The sequence below is a fragment of the Panthera onca genome, chromosome F2 (genome assembly GCF_046562875.1).
Source record: "Panthera onca isolate mPanOnc1 chromosome F2, mPanOnc1 haplotype 2, whole genome shotgun sequence".
NCBI classification, from domain to species: domain Eukaryota; kingdom Metazoa; phylum Chordata; class Mammalia; order Carnivora; family Felidae; genus Panthera; species Panthera onca.
Window position 1 is genome coordinate 49,125,340 of NC_138356.1, and position 13,309 is coordinate 49,138,648.

The 13,309-nt window shown below is 47.1% G+C and overlaps 1 protein-coding gene across 1 annotated transcript in view; it reads left to right on the plus strand.

Moving 5' to 3' along the window:
* Positions 1-11,966, plus strand: part of BAALC (BAALC binder of MAP3K1 and KLF4) — an 84,562-nt gene extending 72,596 nt beyond the window's left edge. The window contains exon 3 of the mRNA XM_060611063.3: positions 10,382-11,966. Within this exon, the coding sequence (XP_060467046.1) occupies positions 10,382-10,492 (111 nt within the window). The 3' untranslated portion in view covers positions 10,493-11,966. The remainder of the gene's footprint in view (positions 1-10,381) is intronic.
* Positions 11,967-13,309: the final 1,343 nt, after the last annotated feature.

A 13,309-nucleotide genomic window follows, 5' to 3' on the forward strand; every position in this document is an offset into this window, starting at 1 on the left:
CGGTCCCTTCTTGGGACCTTGGGTCTGGCTTCTTTTGTTCAACACTATGCTAGTGAGTGTCATCTATGGTATTGTGAGTTGCAAAGATTTCCTCATTTTCATTGTTATGTCTATTCCATTCTATGAATGTAACCATTGTGCTTGAAGGACATCAGAGTTGTTTCCGGTTTGGCCCTATTGTGAACAATGCAGCTACTAACATTCTTGTGCATGCCTTTGGGTGGACATTCCTTTCTTTTCAGTATATACCTAGGGGTAGAATTGCTGGCTCATAGGATGGGGATATATTCGACTTTTATCGATACTGACAAATAGTTTTCCAAAGTGGTCATACCATTTTGCATGCTAACCAGCAGCGGTGAATTCCGGTTATGGAACATAAGAATTTAAAGCCGTTACGTTGTGCTTAGTCTTCCTTAGGCCTGTGATAGCAACCTTGCAGGCAGGCATAGGATACTAGGCACTTTGTTATACTATTTCACTTAATCCTCACAATGACTCTAAAATCTTGACACTGTCTCCAGTTTACAGATGAGAACGGAGACTCTGAGATAGCCAAGGGAAACAGTTCCCACACCACACACACACACACACACACACACACACACACACACACCGTGGAGCCCACCCTGGGTGTGGAGGGAGTGAGGACCTATACACACACCTGACCAGCACAGCTCCGGGGACAGGTGGCACCCATGGCTAAGCCATCCGCGGGGGATTGTTGTCACAATTCAATGAGCAATGGCTATGTTGTAACTACTTCCCAAGGGAGATCAGGGAGCAGACAGCTTCAGTTCTGAGTGTTCGGACAGTTGCTGAAGTGCATCAGTGGTCTCTGTGTCCCGAGACCTCACCAGCCACCGGACATCTTGAGTTCCTCAAAAGCCGGGGCAAAGGTTTTCTATCTGCAATGTGAGTTTACAAGTTTACCTCTGATTGAAGTTTCTGTCTGCAGAGCTATCTCATACCAACACAGCTCTCAGCTGTGAATCTGCTCAATGATCATCGTTTCTTCCTAAACCCTCCACGGCCTTCGACATACTACCTCTTCTAGCTGGTCTTACTCTGGGCTGAACTTCCTGCATTTTCAGTATCTTGCTCAGGCAGTATCCACTCGCCTCTTCCCTCTTCCTCTACGCTCCCGGCTGCCACAGGGATGACCTATTATCATTTCACAGCATTCCCCTGTATATCATCAGGCCACCTGGCTAATGGTTTTTTGGCGCTTTTTAAAAGCTTTCTTTCTCCAGAAGAACCTGTTCACGAAGCGTGCATCTTTATGCACCTGCTTACCGCAGTATCCCCATTCAGATTTACAAAACAAGTTTGAGTGTTAAAAGCAATCCTTGCTAGGCCTGGAAAATGTCCTCCTCAGTTCCTAAAAGCATTCTTTCGGTTCATTCATGTAGTGTTCTTCCACTGAGTGCCATCTGTGTGCCAGGTGGTGTTCTGATGCCAAGGGTCCGGGAGTGGAAAGGGCACACGTGCCCTTTGCTCTGAAGCAGTTGCCAGTTCTAATGGGCTGAGGCTGGGGAGTCAGACGATACAGAATAAACGAACAAAGGCTTTATCGATTTGAAATAGTGCTGTTTATTTCAAGCAAATAGAAGGCCACTAGGAGGGGATAGCAACCCCTCTGTTTAACACAGATGCCACCCCACGGTTCAGATTGCTTTCCGAAGGGTGATGGGGACAGCTAGTGGTGCTAATCGCTGCGAGCAACGGCATCTCATGTTCCGGGCCGCTCTCCACTTCTGGCCCATCAACAAAGCCATAGCTTTCATATTTCCATTCCTTCCGGTCCCTGCCTTGTGCCTGGTGTTAACAGGTGCTAACTTGCAAAAAGAATGTGACAAAAACGGTCTTTTGCAAATGAGAACAGTCTCCATAGAGAGCTCTTTCTCTTTCTCTATTGCACCTTGACTTCCTCCAGTCCCTTGGGACCTTTGTGACATCTCAGCATCTTAGTAATCATCGCCTGGGTCTCCTTCCCCCAGCTCCTTCCCTGAGCTCAATAAGAACATCAGAGGAAGTTCTTAGCTGCTGTTCTCTCCTGCTAATTAATTATTGTTCGGGAACTCTGGGCTGCCTCCAAACCTTTGCTCTCGAACGTGCCATTTCCTCAGGCTTAGGATTTTTCTTTTGCTCCCCCAGAACTATCTCCTCAAGTATTTAGCTAAGGTAGAAATGTGTATGTGGATACAGCTCTGAGCAGATGAAGCTTGGGTGTGTGGCTGGCCTCCCAATGAGCCTTCGAGTCTTCAGAAGCTGCGTCGTTTTGAGTTGCTTTATTGTTCTTGGCAAAGTGGCCAGACTGTGCTGAAGAACTTCGCCGGCGTCTGGACTGATTCTCAGCTGAGGAGCTCCCTCCTCGAGCCCTCTCCTTCTGCTCCCCCCGCCCCTACACCCAGTGACTGACTGTTGGCAAGGCTCGGTCCAGTCCAGAGACGATGGGTGAAGCCTCGCAGAAATGGCTGTGGCCAGAGAGGGAAGCCTGACCCAGAAAGGAGGGTGGGACAAGCCCAGAATTCCTCCTGCATGGCGGTAATATGAGATACAGGAGAAGAGTTTGGAAAGCAAACAGGAGTTTCTCTTAGGAAAACAAAAACGTGTCATCAAGAGGAAGGAGGGGACAAGAGAAACATTGAGGGAAACCAGGGAGGGAGAGCTGTGAGAGGGGTACTTGGATGCACATTCTAGTTGAAGCCTGGGTAAAGGAGATAATTTAGCAGTACAGGGATATTGAGGGTGTGTGTGTGTGTATGTGTAGGTGTGCATGCCCCTGCTGTGTGTGTCTGTGTCCGTGTGTGTGTGTGTGTGTGTGTGTGTGCGCAGTGACTTCCACTACCTCTATATATGCATCCATATACTGGCTACTACCTTACATAGATGAAGAATTACAAGACTAACTGTTCACCTAAGGGTCTGCGGAAGAACCAATTCGATTAGAAGACTCTCAGGGCAGAGACCGCCTGATTCTTTGCCCCCCCGAGCCTACTTCAGGGTTACGCACCTAGTATGTGCTTCCTAAGTACCTGTTGATGGAATGAGACTGGCCTAGTACTTCACGAGAATCAGAAAGGTTTCCCACAGCCCCACTCCCACCCAGCCGCCCTCCGGCGCCACCGTCCTGTGATTGATGGCTGTTCTGTGGGATCCTGTGCTTTTTCTCAAGCAGGTTCTGCTGCTTTCCTAGCGTTTGATCTACCTGAGGATCAAGTTGAAGAGCAACACCCCTTTTGGCACTTGCTACCTGTTAGATATAATCCCCTACGATGAGTAGCCTAAGTGAGTACCTTGTGTGGGGCTGTGGTCTGCACAGGATTTGCTGCAGGTCTGGAGGGTTCTGAAGAGTTTTGCCTGAGGGGTGATCTGACCCCTGCCTTTGGAGGCTATCGTCCTGGCCCTCGGTGGAGTTGCTGAGATCAAATGTTTCCTGATGGGGGCGCCTGGGTGGCTCAGTTGGTTAAGTGTGTGACTTTCGATTTCAGCTCAGGTCATGATCTCACAGTTTGTGAGTTTGAGCCCCACGTTGGGCTCTGTGCTGACAGTGTGGAGCCTGCTTGGGATCCTCTCTCTCACTCTCTCTCTGCCCCTCCCCTGCTTGCATGCATGCTCTCTCTCTCAAAAAATAAATAAATAAACTGTTAAAAAAAAAGTTCACTGATGACCTCAAATTAATGCCATGAAGCAGCAAATAAAATCCCAGAATTTGGGAACAGCTAGATGTTATTGTCTGTCTCCCTTTAATGGAGCTTCACTGAAAAGAAGAAAAATGTCTTGAGTTGTAGCTGACAAGCCTTGGTCTTGTATCTTTTGGGAAGGAGAAGAGGGAGCTGATATTTTCAGAGTGTCTGCAATGGTCCACACACACCGCATATGGGATCATCTTACCCCTCACCCAGGGGGAAGCAGCAGCATTTCCCTCTAGGCAAAACAGGCTCAGAAAGGTTAGGTACTTGGCCAGCATGGCACGGGGAAGAGTGATTTGTCTGTGTTGGACTTCAAACCCAGGTCTGTCTGCCTCCAAATCCCATGTTCTTCATTCCCATTACCAAAAACAAAATGGTGGAGAATCCAGAGTAAATTTTAGCCGAGTTGTAGGAGGCTGGATGCGGGACCCAGGACTACCATCTTTAATTCAGCCCACCCCCTATATTGACATTGGCCTTGGGCAGATCACGTTGGCTTAAGTGACTTCTGCTGCCTCATCAGGAAAGGAAGCACAGTACCATTTCTGGCCGTCTCTCAGGGATGGTGCAAGAAGTAATCAGTTGTAAGCATAATGCAAACACTGTAGGAAAGTTCTAGGGCAGGGCAGTACAAACAAGTGCTGTTCCCAGGACATTTTTTTCTCTTTCTTTCGGAAGATTTCTTTTCATACGTGTGTTCATCAAGTTATTTGTTGGGTGTCTATTATGTGACAGGCACTGAATTATATTCTGGGGATACCACGGTGAACACAACAGATTGGGTCCCTACCTTCTTGAAGTTTATAATCTGATGAAGATATAGAAAACACATAAGTAAACAAGCAAATATGTAATCCAAGCCGTGGGTAAAGGCCAGGAGGGAAGTAAAGAACCCTGGGAGAGAGACTAGGAAGGCCCTCAGCTCGTATATGCTCCGAAAAGCCCTGAAAGTTTCCACAAGAAATCCTTAGCTGTGGTTACCCCTGGTGAAAGCACAAACATGGCCAGAGTGTGGGAGCGATGTTACTTTTCATTGTACCCTTCTCTACTCTTTGAATTTCTTTTACCATAATTATGGATGGCTTTTATAAATAAAAAATACAGTTATACTGAAAAATTGGTATCTGAAAAATCATAATCTTGGTAAGCCTTGCTTTTCTTCATTGTGTGTGAGGAAATGCGGAAAGGTTTGTGCAGTATCCTGTGGGGTATAGATATATTTGTGGAGTCAAAGGAAAGTTGAGAACACCTGTATTCCCATTTGGGGGGAAAGTGAGAAGAAAGGGCTGAGCAGACTCAGCCGCACCCCTGAGTCCAGGCCTCCCGGAACAACCACGCAGCCCCCGCTTTCACAGGGAATGTCGTTGTCTTCTAAACCCCTAGAGAAACAGTCCATCTGGGTTTGAGGCTGCCAGGAAGTTATCACAGTCAATCTGGTTACCCTTGAGAAATGGCAGCCAATAAATTACTTTTAATTAAAGAGGCAGTACCAAGAGGACTAAAATCCATGATTCACAGAATTCTACACCTGCAGAAATTAAAATGAGGCAGAGGGAAGAACAGAAAAGCTGTAAAACTGAGTGAGAATCAAGAGGTGGCCCATTAACAAGAGTCAGTGGTGATAAAACTCACAAAACAAGAATTTTAGAAGTGGAGGAAGGATTGCATTAGCAGACAGCCACAAAAGAAAAAGGTGCCAAATAGATTTCTCTCATCACTGAGTTGAGAACCAGAAGATTTTTTTTTTTAAGTCAGTAATTGCAACTGGGACATGTTTTCTTTTCCTTTAGTTAAATAAAGGGAGTGGGATGTTAAATAAAAAGGTTTGGCTGGCTGAGAACCACATCAGAGAGAAAAATATCTGTAATACAAAATGTCAGAGGTTCTTTTTTAAATGTTTATTTTTGAGAGAGACAGAGGCAGAGTGTGAGTAGGTAGGGACAGAGAGAAAGGGAGACACAGAATCCGGAGCAGGCTCCAGGCTCCGAGCTGTCAGCACACAGGCTGACACAGGGCTCGAACCCACGAACCAGGAGGTCATGACCTGAGCCGAAGTCTGATGCTTAACCGACTGAGCCACCCAGCGCCCCTAAAATGTCAAGAGGTTCTGAGGACCAAAATGGGACAATTGTCCCACATACCCACATAGCTCTTCTCTTGTAGAAGGGCAAAGTAACTTCTCAGGGCTTCTAGAGAAAATAATCTGGCATTGTAGCCCTCTTTCTCATCTTTTTTCTCCCTCTCCTTCAGGTTTGAAATCTGAGATTTCCAACTTGTAACTAGATTACAGCAACGACCGACCTCCTGAATGTCTGTGCTGCTGTAAAAGGGGTGGACGCCTTTCTGCTGATGCCTCAGACTTGAAAGCTTCTCTTTTATAAAACGCTTCCAAGAGAATGCACTGTTGTTCTAATGTTTAATTACCAATACAGCATAATTGTTTGAAAGGGACTTGTTTGTGGCTTCGAACCTGTATCCGTCATTGGAGTAAAGAACTCCAGTGCCTTTTATCCAAATGTATAACCTTGCAGAGGTGTTGTCCTTGTTGTTTGGACACAGGAGTAGCAAGAGCCATAGTTTAGGTAGAATAAGAAGGCTTTCCATTTAAATTTAGTATGTTCGACATCACCGTTTTGCAAATAGAATTAATGTTAGCTATAACTGGGGTGACTGTTCTGGTTTGCAGCGGCCTGAGCAGGCTCCCAGAATGTAGGACTTTCAGTCAATTTGGGGCAAACCAGGGGAAGCTGGTCACCCTATTAATGCTAAGTGATATGCTTAATTCTCTCAAAAAGCCTCACAGAGAATCAGGCATTATCTCCCCATTTTTCAGGTAAGGGAACTGAGACTCAGAGGTGAAAGCAACATGTCTTGTGACAACTAACTGGTGACAAAGCCTTGCCCTAAGTCCAGGTCTGTCTGACCCCAAAGCTTGTGCTCTGAACACCACCGCTAGGGCAGGCTTCTCTGGATATAGATTTAAGAAGTTGCAAAAAGAAGGGGCGCCTGGATGGCTCAGTCGGTTGAGCAGCCAACTTGGGCTCGGGACATGATCTCACAGTTTGTGGGTTCGAGCCCTGTGTCGGGGCTTGCTGCTATCAGCACAGAGCCCGTTATCGCAGATCCCACTTTGGATCCTCTGTCCCTTTCTCTCTCTCTGCCCCTCCTCTGCTCTCTCTCAAAAATAAATAAACATTTAAAGAAGAAGAAGAAGAAGAAGAAGAAGAAGAAGAAGAAGAAGAAGAAGAAGAATATGAAGAAGAAGAAATTGCAAAAAGAAAAAAAAGAAATTGCCCCACTGTGCTTGAGATTAAAATCATACAGGGGCACCTGGGTGGCTCAGTCCGTTAAGCATCTGACTTTGGCTTAGGTCATGATCTTGTGGTTTGTGGGTTCGAGCCCTGCATTGGGCTCTGTGCTGACAGTTCAGAGGCTGGAGACTGCTTCAGATTCTGTGTCTCCCCTTCTCACTGCCCCTCCCCTGCTTGTGCTCTGTCTCTGTTTCTCAATAATAAATAAACATTTAAAAAATTTATAAAGTCATACATAGTCTGTGGCTGTTCTGGGAATGACTATTTTGTAGCCTTGGACTCCCTACTTAACCAGGCTAGGAAATTAAGAATCATCCAACTATTAAATTTTTGCTTATATTTTTAAGCTTAGAGAAGCAGACTGAAATACAGAGCAGAGCATTTTCTAGGTATAATCTTTAATAACCTTTTGTGAAATCTTGCCAGTAAATCTAGAGGAAAGTAGTTGTACCGTTTGGAAAGTTTACATTTCCGTTCTGGAAAGCTGTCTGACTGCCCACCAGTTTGAGAGGAATGCTGCCGTCACCTTGGCTCCTTTCAAATACAGCCTCTGTGTCTCTATTCCATGCCCCAGTCCTCAAAGCTTGTGTGCAATTGCACCCCAAATGGAAATCAGATGGAATCAGCTTCAGGATTGCCACACTTTTCTTTAGGAGAAACCAAATTGGGGGTGGGACTTTATGGGTTCTCTGCTTTTAGCGAGAAATAAACCCATCAAAGTCAGTGCTAGCCCTGGTGCCAGTTCAGGCTTTGGAAGAGCTGAGTTGTAAGACTGAATCCTTAAACAGCATTGACTTCGGGTCGTTAAAGCAAGGGGACATTGACAAATGCAGTGTGTTCATTCATTCATTCACCCACTAATTCAGCCAAACCTAAATTGAGAACCTGTTCCGTCTCAGATGGTAATAGGCACTGGGAACATGAAGAGGAAAACAGTAAAATCCTAGCTCGTGAAATCAATGGGTAAGACTCAAATTGCATATGGTCAATATTATCCCTTAAATACCTCTCAAATCACCCATAAAGTGACTTAGGTCAAGTTCCCTAGAAGCAGAACCTACGATGAGGATTCTTGTGCAAGCAATTGATTGAAAGAGTACTCTCAGGGTGCCTGAGTGGCTCAGTCGGTTAAGCGTCCCAATTCTTGATTTCAGCTCAGGTCATGATCTCACGTTTCACGAGATTGAGCCCATGTCAGGCTCTGCACTGACAGCACAGAGCCTACTTGGGATTCTCTCTCCCTCTCTGTCTACCCCCCCCCCCCCCAAAAATAAATAAACATCAAGAAAAAAAAAAGAGTACTGTCAGGTGAAGCCCATATGGTAATAAGGGAAGCAGGATGGGGCAGAGGACCCAGTTCAGCAAATATGTGAGCTCTGCTGAATCCCTCAGGGAGCCTGGTCCCACAGGGGACTCTGGAGCATGAAGACATCATAGATTTATATCCCCTTGAGGCAACATGGCCAGCCTTTTATATCCCCAACCATCAGACATGGGCTTTGGGCTGTCTCCAGGAATTAGTGTGTGACCTCTGTGGCATTTCTGAGCAAGGTGGCTCTGATCAGATGAGATGTCATCTGATCAGACAATTCTTAAAAACTGGGTGCTGCTGTGGGCAGTTAGCAGACAAAACTCACAGCATCTGGGGGTATGGATGCACCAGGCACGTAAAGAGAATCTGGAGGGGGCGTCTCCAGCAGCTACCGCACAGGATGTATGTGACATGATACAAACTATCTATCATTTGTTAGTAAATTAACCAGGCCGATTTATTTTTCTCCAGTGGTGCACTAGTCCACCATTTCTTTGGACGCCCTACAGCTGAAGTAGTTGGCTTGTATTCGGGGGCCATATTGTATTAAAAACACGCATCCGTCTGCATCCACGCCCGGCGGGGAGACTCTCACGCCCTGGGAGATGCTTCCTCAGATCTGAGGCTGACTGTGTTTTCCAGGAAGCAGATGCTGCGATGTCATTATACAGGATGCTCATTGGGAAGTGCCCTGTCAACCCCTGCGGAGGGGAGGGCCGGAAGCAGGAGTGGGAAGAGGAGAAGGTGAGCCAGAGGCAGGCCTAGCAGAGTAGCTGCAGCTGAGCCCGCCCCACAGGGAGCTCTGGAGCTAAGTGGCTGCTCAGAGCCGGCCTGCTTTGTACCAAAATGGCCAGGCCTTTATACCCCGCATTGGGCCACCCTGGCAAAGGCATGACCTGGGGTGAGGGGGCTTTCTGCAGCTGAGACACCCCAAGGGGACAGCTCGAGTGATTCACTGACTGCACTCCCAGCAGCTAGGCAGCAGGGCTCCCTGGACTGGGATTGGGCAGCACATATCTCTGTCTACCACGGAGATGACTCAACAGGACCCCTCTCGCGCTTGCTGCAAGCATACAGTTGAGCGGAATGGACACAAAATCACTCCCCACTAGGTTAAAGTTTACTCGTGAGGTGGAGCACATAGGGTACAAGAACCTACAGTTTAGTCAATGTTTTAGTATTTAGTATGAATTCTGGACTTTGATCATTTTATCTTCACTTAGAAGCAAATAATTTATCTTCCTTTTTACTTATACTTACTGAATCTTTTTTGTGTGTGTGTGTCAGTTTTATTTAGCAACAGGCATTATTTGAGAACCTTAATTCATGACCTTATTTAATCCTTACAATAATCTTGTGAGGTAGGTCCTGTTGTTATCCCCCATTTTACAGGTGAGAAAACTGAGGGTTAGGTTAGAAAAAACTTGCTCAGGGGTGCCTGGGTGGCTCAGTTGGTTAAGCATCTGACTCTTGGTTTTGGCTCAGGTCATGATCTCACGGCTCTGTGGGTTTGAGCCCCACATCAGGCTCTACGCTGACAGTGCGGAACCTGCTTGGGATTCTCTCTCCCTCCCTCTCTCTCTGCCCCTTCCCCACTTGTGCTATCTCTCTCAAAAGTAAATAAATAAACTTAAAAAAGAGAGAGAGAGAGAAAAGAAAGATTCTATGATGAAAAGGAAATATTTAAAAAAGAAAAAACTCGCGCATAGTGAAATTATCTAGTCGGTCTTTAACCACAAGCCTGTCTGGCTCCAAAGCTCAATTCCTTAACTGCTTTACTAAAGCCGGCTGTGAAACCTTTCACACTACCCCTTGATGGACCCTCGCTAATTAATGCATTCATTCAACAGTGTTTTACTGAGCATGCCTGATGCCAGGCTCTGTGCTAGGTCAACATGAGAGTTTCAACAGAGAAAGCTTTGAAAAGGAGGACATGTGCATGTGTTCCTGTGGGTCGTTCTTCTTGCCTGTGTGTGCGCACGTGTGTGTAGCAATCTCAGGAGATTAATGCAAACCGGGATGTGTTCTGCTAACTCAGTTCATGATGTTAACCTTTCTAACAGGCTAAAAGAGACGCTAAGCGAATGTCTGCAAAAGAAGTCACCATTAATGTTACAGACAGTATCCGACAGGCGGACAGAAGTCGAAGAATCACGAAGAACTGTGTTAACTAGCAGGAGCGTTCGGCTAGCAGCGCAGATGGACAACTCTGGTGCCCTCCCCCTACTGGAGCCCATCAAGGAGCCTTGAAGAAGCGGGTGGCCCCTGCTGAACGTGAGCGCTGCTGAGTGCCCTGAGGGACCGTCTTGCCAGGCAGCGAGCGTCTGCCTGGGCTGCGGGGACTTTCTCGGCGCCCTCCTCACCACAGAGCTCTACTGGCACAGTGCTTGCATATGGTGATACGCTGCAGTGACCGTGCCTCTCTGCAACCCGTGCGATGCGGTCTGACGTGGCCGTGGTGAGCGAGAGCCACGGGCGGGTTTGTGACACGGAGAAAAGTGGACGGAGTGCGTTTCCTGGGAGAACGACGCGCACGTGGGCTCTAAGCCCCGCTGGCCGTGGCGGTGTGCACTCTTGCGGGTCGGCCTGTTCCTTCGTTCTGTCTTTCGGAAGGAAGCCCACCATCGGAAAGCTTACCGTGTTCACTTAACAGTCGTCTTCCGCCCACCTGTAAACCCAGATGTAGGAGAGACCGAGAAACAGGGAAAACCCGTGACACCCGTCTCTTTAGCTCAGTACGAGACAGATTCAGAGATCCAGTGTCACACAAACTAACCCCGCCCGCGCTCACAGCATGTTTTGGGAGGTCTCTGTGATGCAGTCACACCTGTCTCTCATCTGCCTTCAGTGTCCCCCCCCCCCCCCCCCATACAGGTGTCCGTGTTTGCCCACGTACCGCAATATCGTGGTCACCGTGGTCAACACATCCGACCGGGACGGCCCTCAGGGCTCAGCCAGACATTGCATTTCAGAGCGTCCCAGTTCTCTTCGCTTGTGCTCTTGAGTGTCTGTTCTCTCCAGTTGGGTCATTTGCAATTGTTAATCAAAGCGTAGACACTGCTCGAAAGAGGCAGATAATCCAGAACATACTGGCAGCACATACGGCCTCCCTCCGGCCTCTTGTACACAGCACCAGGCCTAAGGCTACGTCGTGTGCTTTCTGTGAAGGAATCGCTTTATTTTTTTTTATTTTTATTTCTTAACGTTTATTTATTTTTGAGACAGAGAGAGACAGAGCATGAATGAGGGAGATGCAGAACCGGAAGCAGGCTCCAGGCTCCCAGCTGTCAGCCCAGAGCCCGACGCGGGGCTCGAACCCACGGACCGCGAGATCGTGACCTGAGCTGAAGTCGGACACTTAACCGACTGAGCCACCCAGGCGCCCGAAGGAATCGCTTTAGAAAGGCAGTGCCGAGTTGATGTGCCATCACATTGACCGACGTGCACTGTGTTAGAAATCAGAGGCAGTAAAAAAAATATTTTGATAGATTAAAATTATCTAACCTTTCTTTACACGTGTTAAGGTGGAAGCATCTTCCTCCAAAGTAATGTAGCATAATTTTAAAGGATTGTTAACATGCCTGGACTGGGAAAGGTAGGACTAAAGTTGTACCAAATGATACCAATAAACTCCATGTTTAGCAGAAATGGGCAGCCTGATGGTGTCTGTTTATGTAATACGGTCCAGAGAAGTGACATGTAGGTTAACATTTAGAAACTTGGCCTCATTACTTGTCAATTTTGTTATTCCTCAAACACAAGCACAGCCTCCCTCCCTTCTTCCCTTCCTCCTTTCCTCCCTCCCTCCCTCCCTCCCTCCCTTCCTCCCTCCCTCCCTCCCTCCCTTCCTTCCTTTTCTCCTTCTCTCCTTCCTCCCTCCCTCCCTCTCTCCCTCCCTTCCTTCCTTCCTTCCTTTTCTCCTTCTCTCGTTCCTCCCTTCCTCCCTTCTCCCTCCCTCCCTTCCTTCCTTCCTTTTCTCCTCTCCTTCCTCCCTTCCTCCCTCCCTCCCTCCTTTCCTCCCTCCTTCCCTTCCTTCCTTCCTTCCTTCCTTCCTTCCTCCTTTTATAGACTGTATTCATTAAACATTGAATACCAGCCCTACACCAGGCACCTTGCAGATGCTAAGAGATTTTGAGTCTGGCCAGTCACCCTTGTATATTCTGAATCTGACAGTGGACTTTATAACTAGGGGACTAACTTAGACCCTAAAATGTAGGGTATGTTGTGAATTCTCACTTTTACATTCAGGGTAGCTTTCTCTCCTAGACCGGATCTGGGTGTTCTCCTAATCAATGCACAAGCCTCTTTACCATACACAAAGCTACAGTTTTCCCAAACCTCTATCATTTTGATTCTTTGAGAAAGGGCTTTTAAAGAACTTCATGTTCTGAAAATTAAATAATAATAATACAATACAAGCAACATCTGTGGCTCTGATGTCCCCACTGGCGTTACTCAGCAGGAGCCCCCAACTGCCAAAGGTTGGCAACAATCCTGCAAGTTCAAGGGCTCATTGGCGTTACTCAGCAGGAGCCCCCAACTGCCAAAGGTTGGCAACAATCCTGCAAGCTCAAGGGCTCATTCTCCTAGGCACATGTGTCGTGTCTCTGTGTGGGGTGTTCCTTCCCCAGCATGCCCCTGTCCGTGGGTCGTGGACTACACCAGTTTCTCTCTACAGCCTTGTTTGTGCTTCATGTAACTGTTGCACCTTGCGTGGAATGCATTAACTGGAGAGGGTATCTCTGTTTTATATAGAAACAATGTCTCACTTCTGGGGGAGAAAGGAATGAGGGGCATATATGATCTGCGCCTCCCTGGCACAGTCTGGATTTCACAAAAAGGTAGTGATCAGAAGTTAAACCGTGTTACTGGAAATTCACCTGCAGTTTTTTCCTGTGTGTATGATACAAGAACTGATTCTCACTATTCTCTTAACAACACTTTCTATTGCAAAGTTTGTGTCAATAAAGTCATCAATTTCAAACATATAG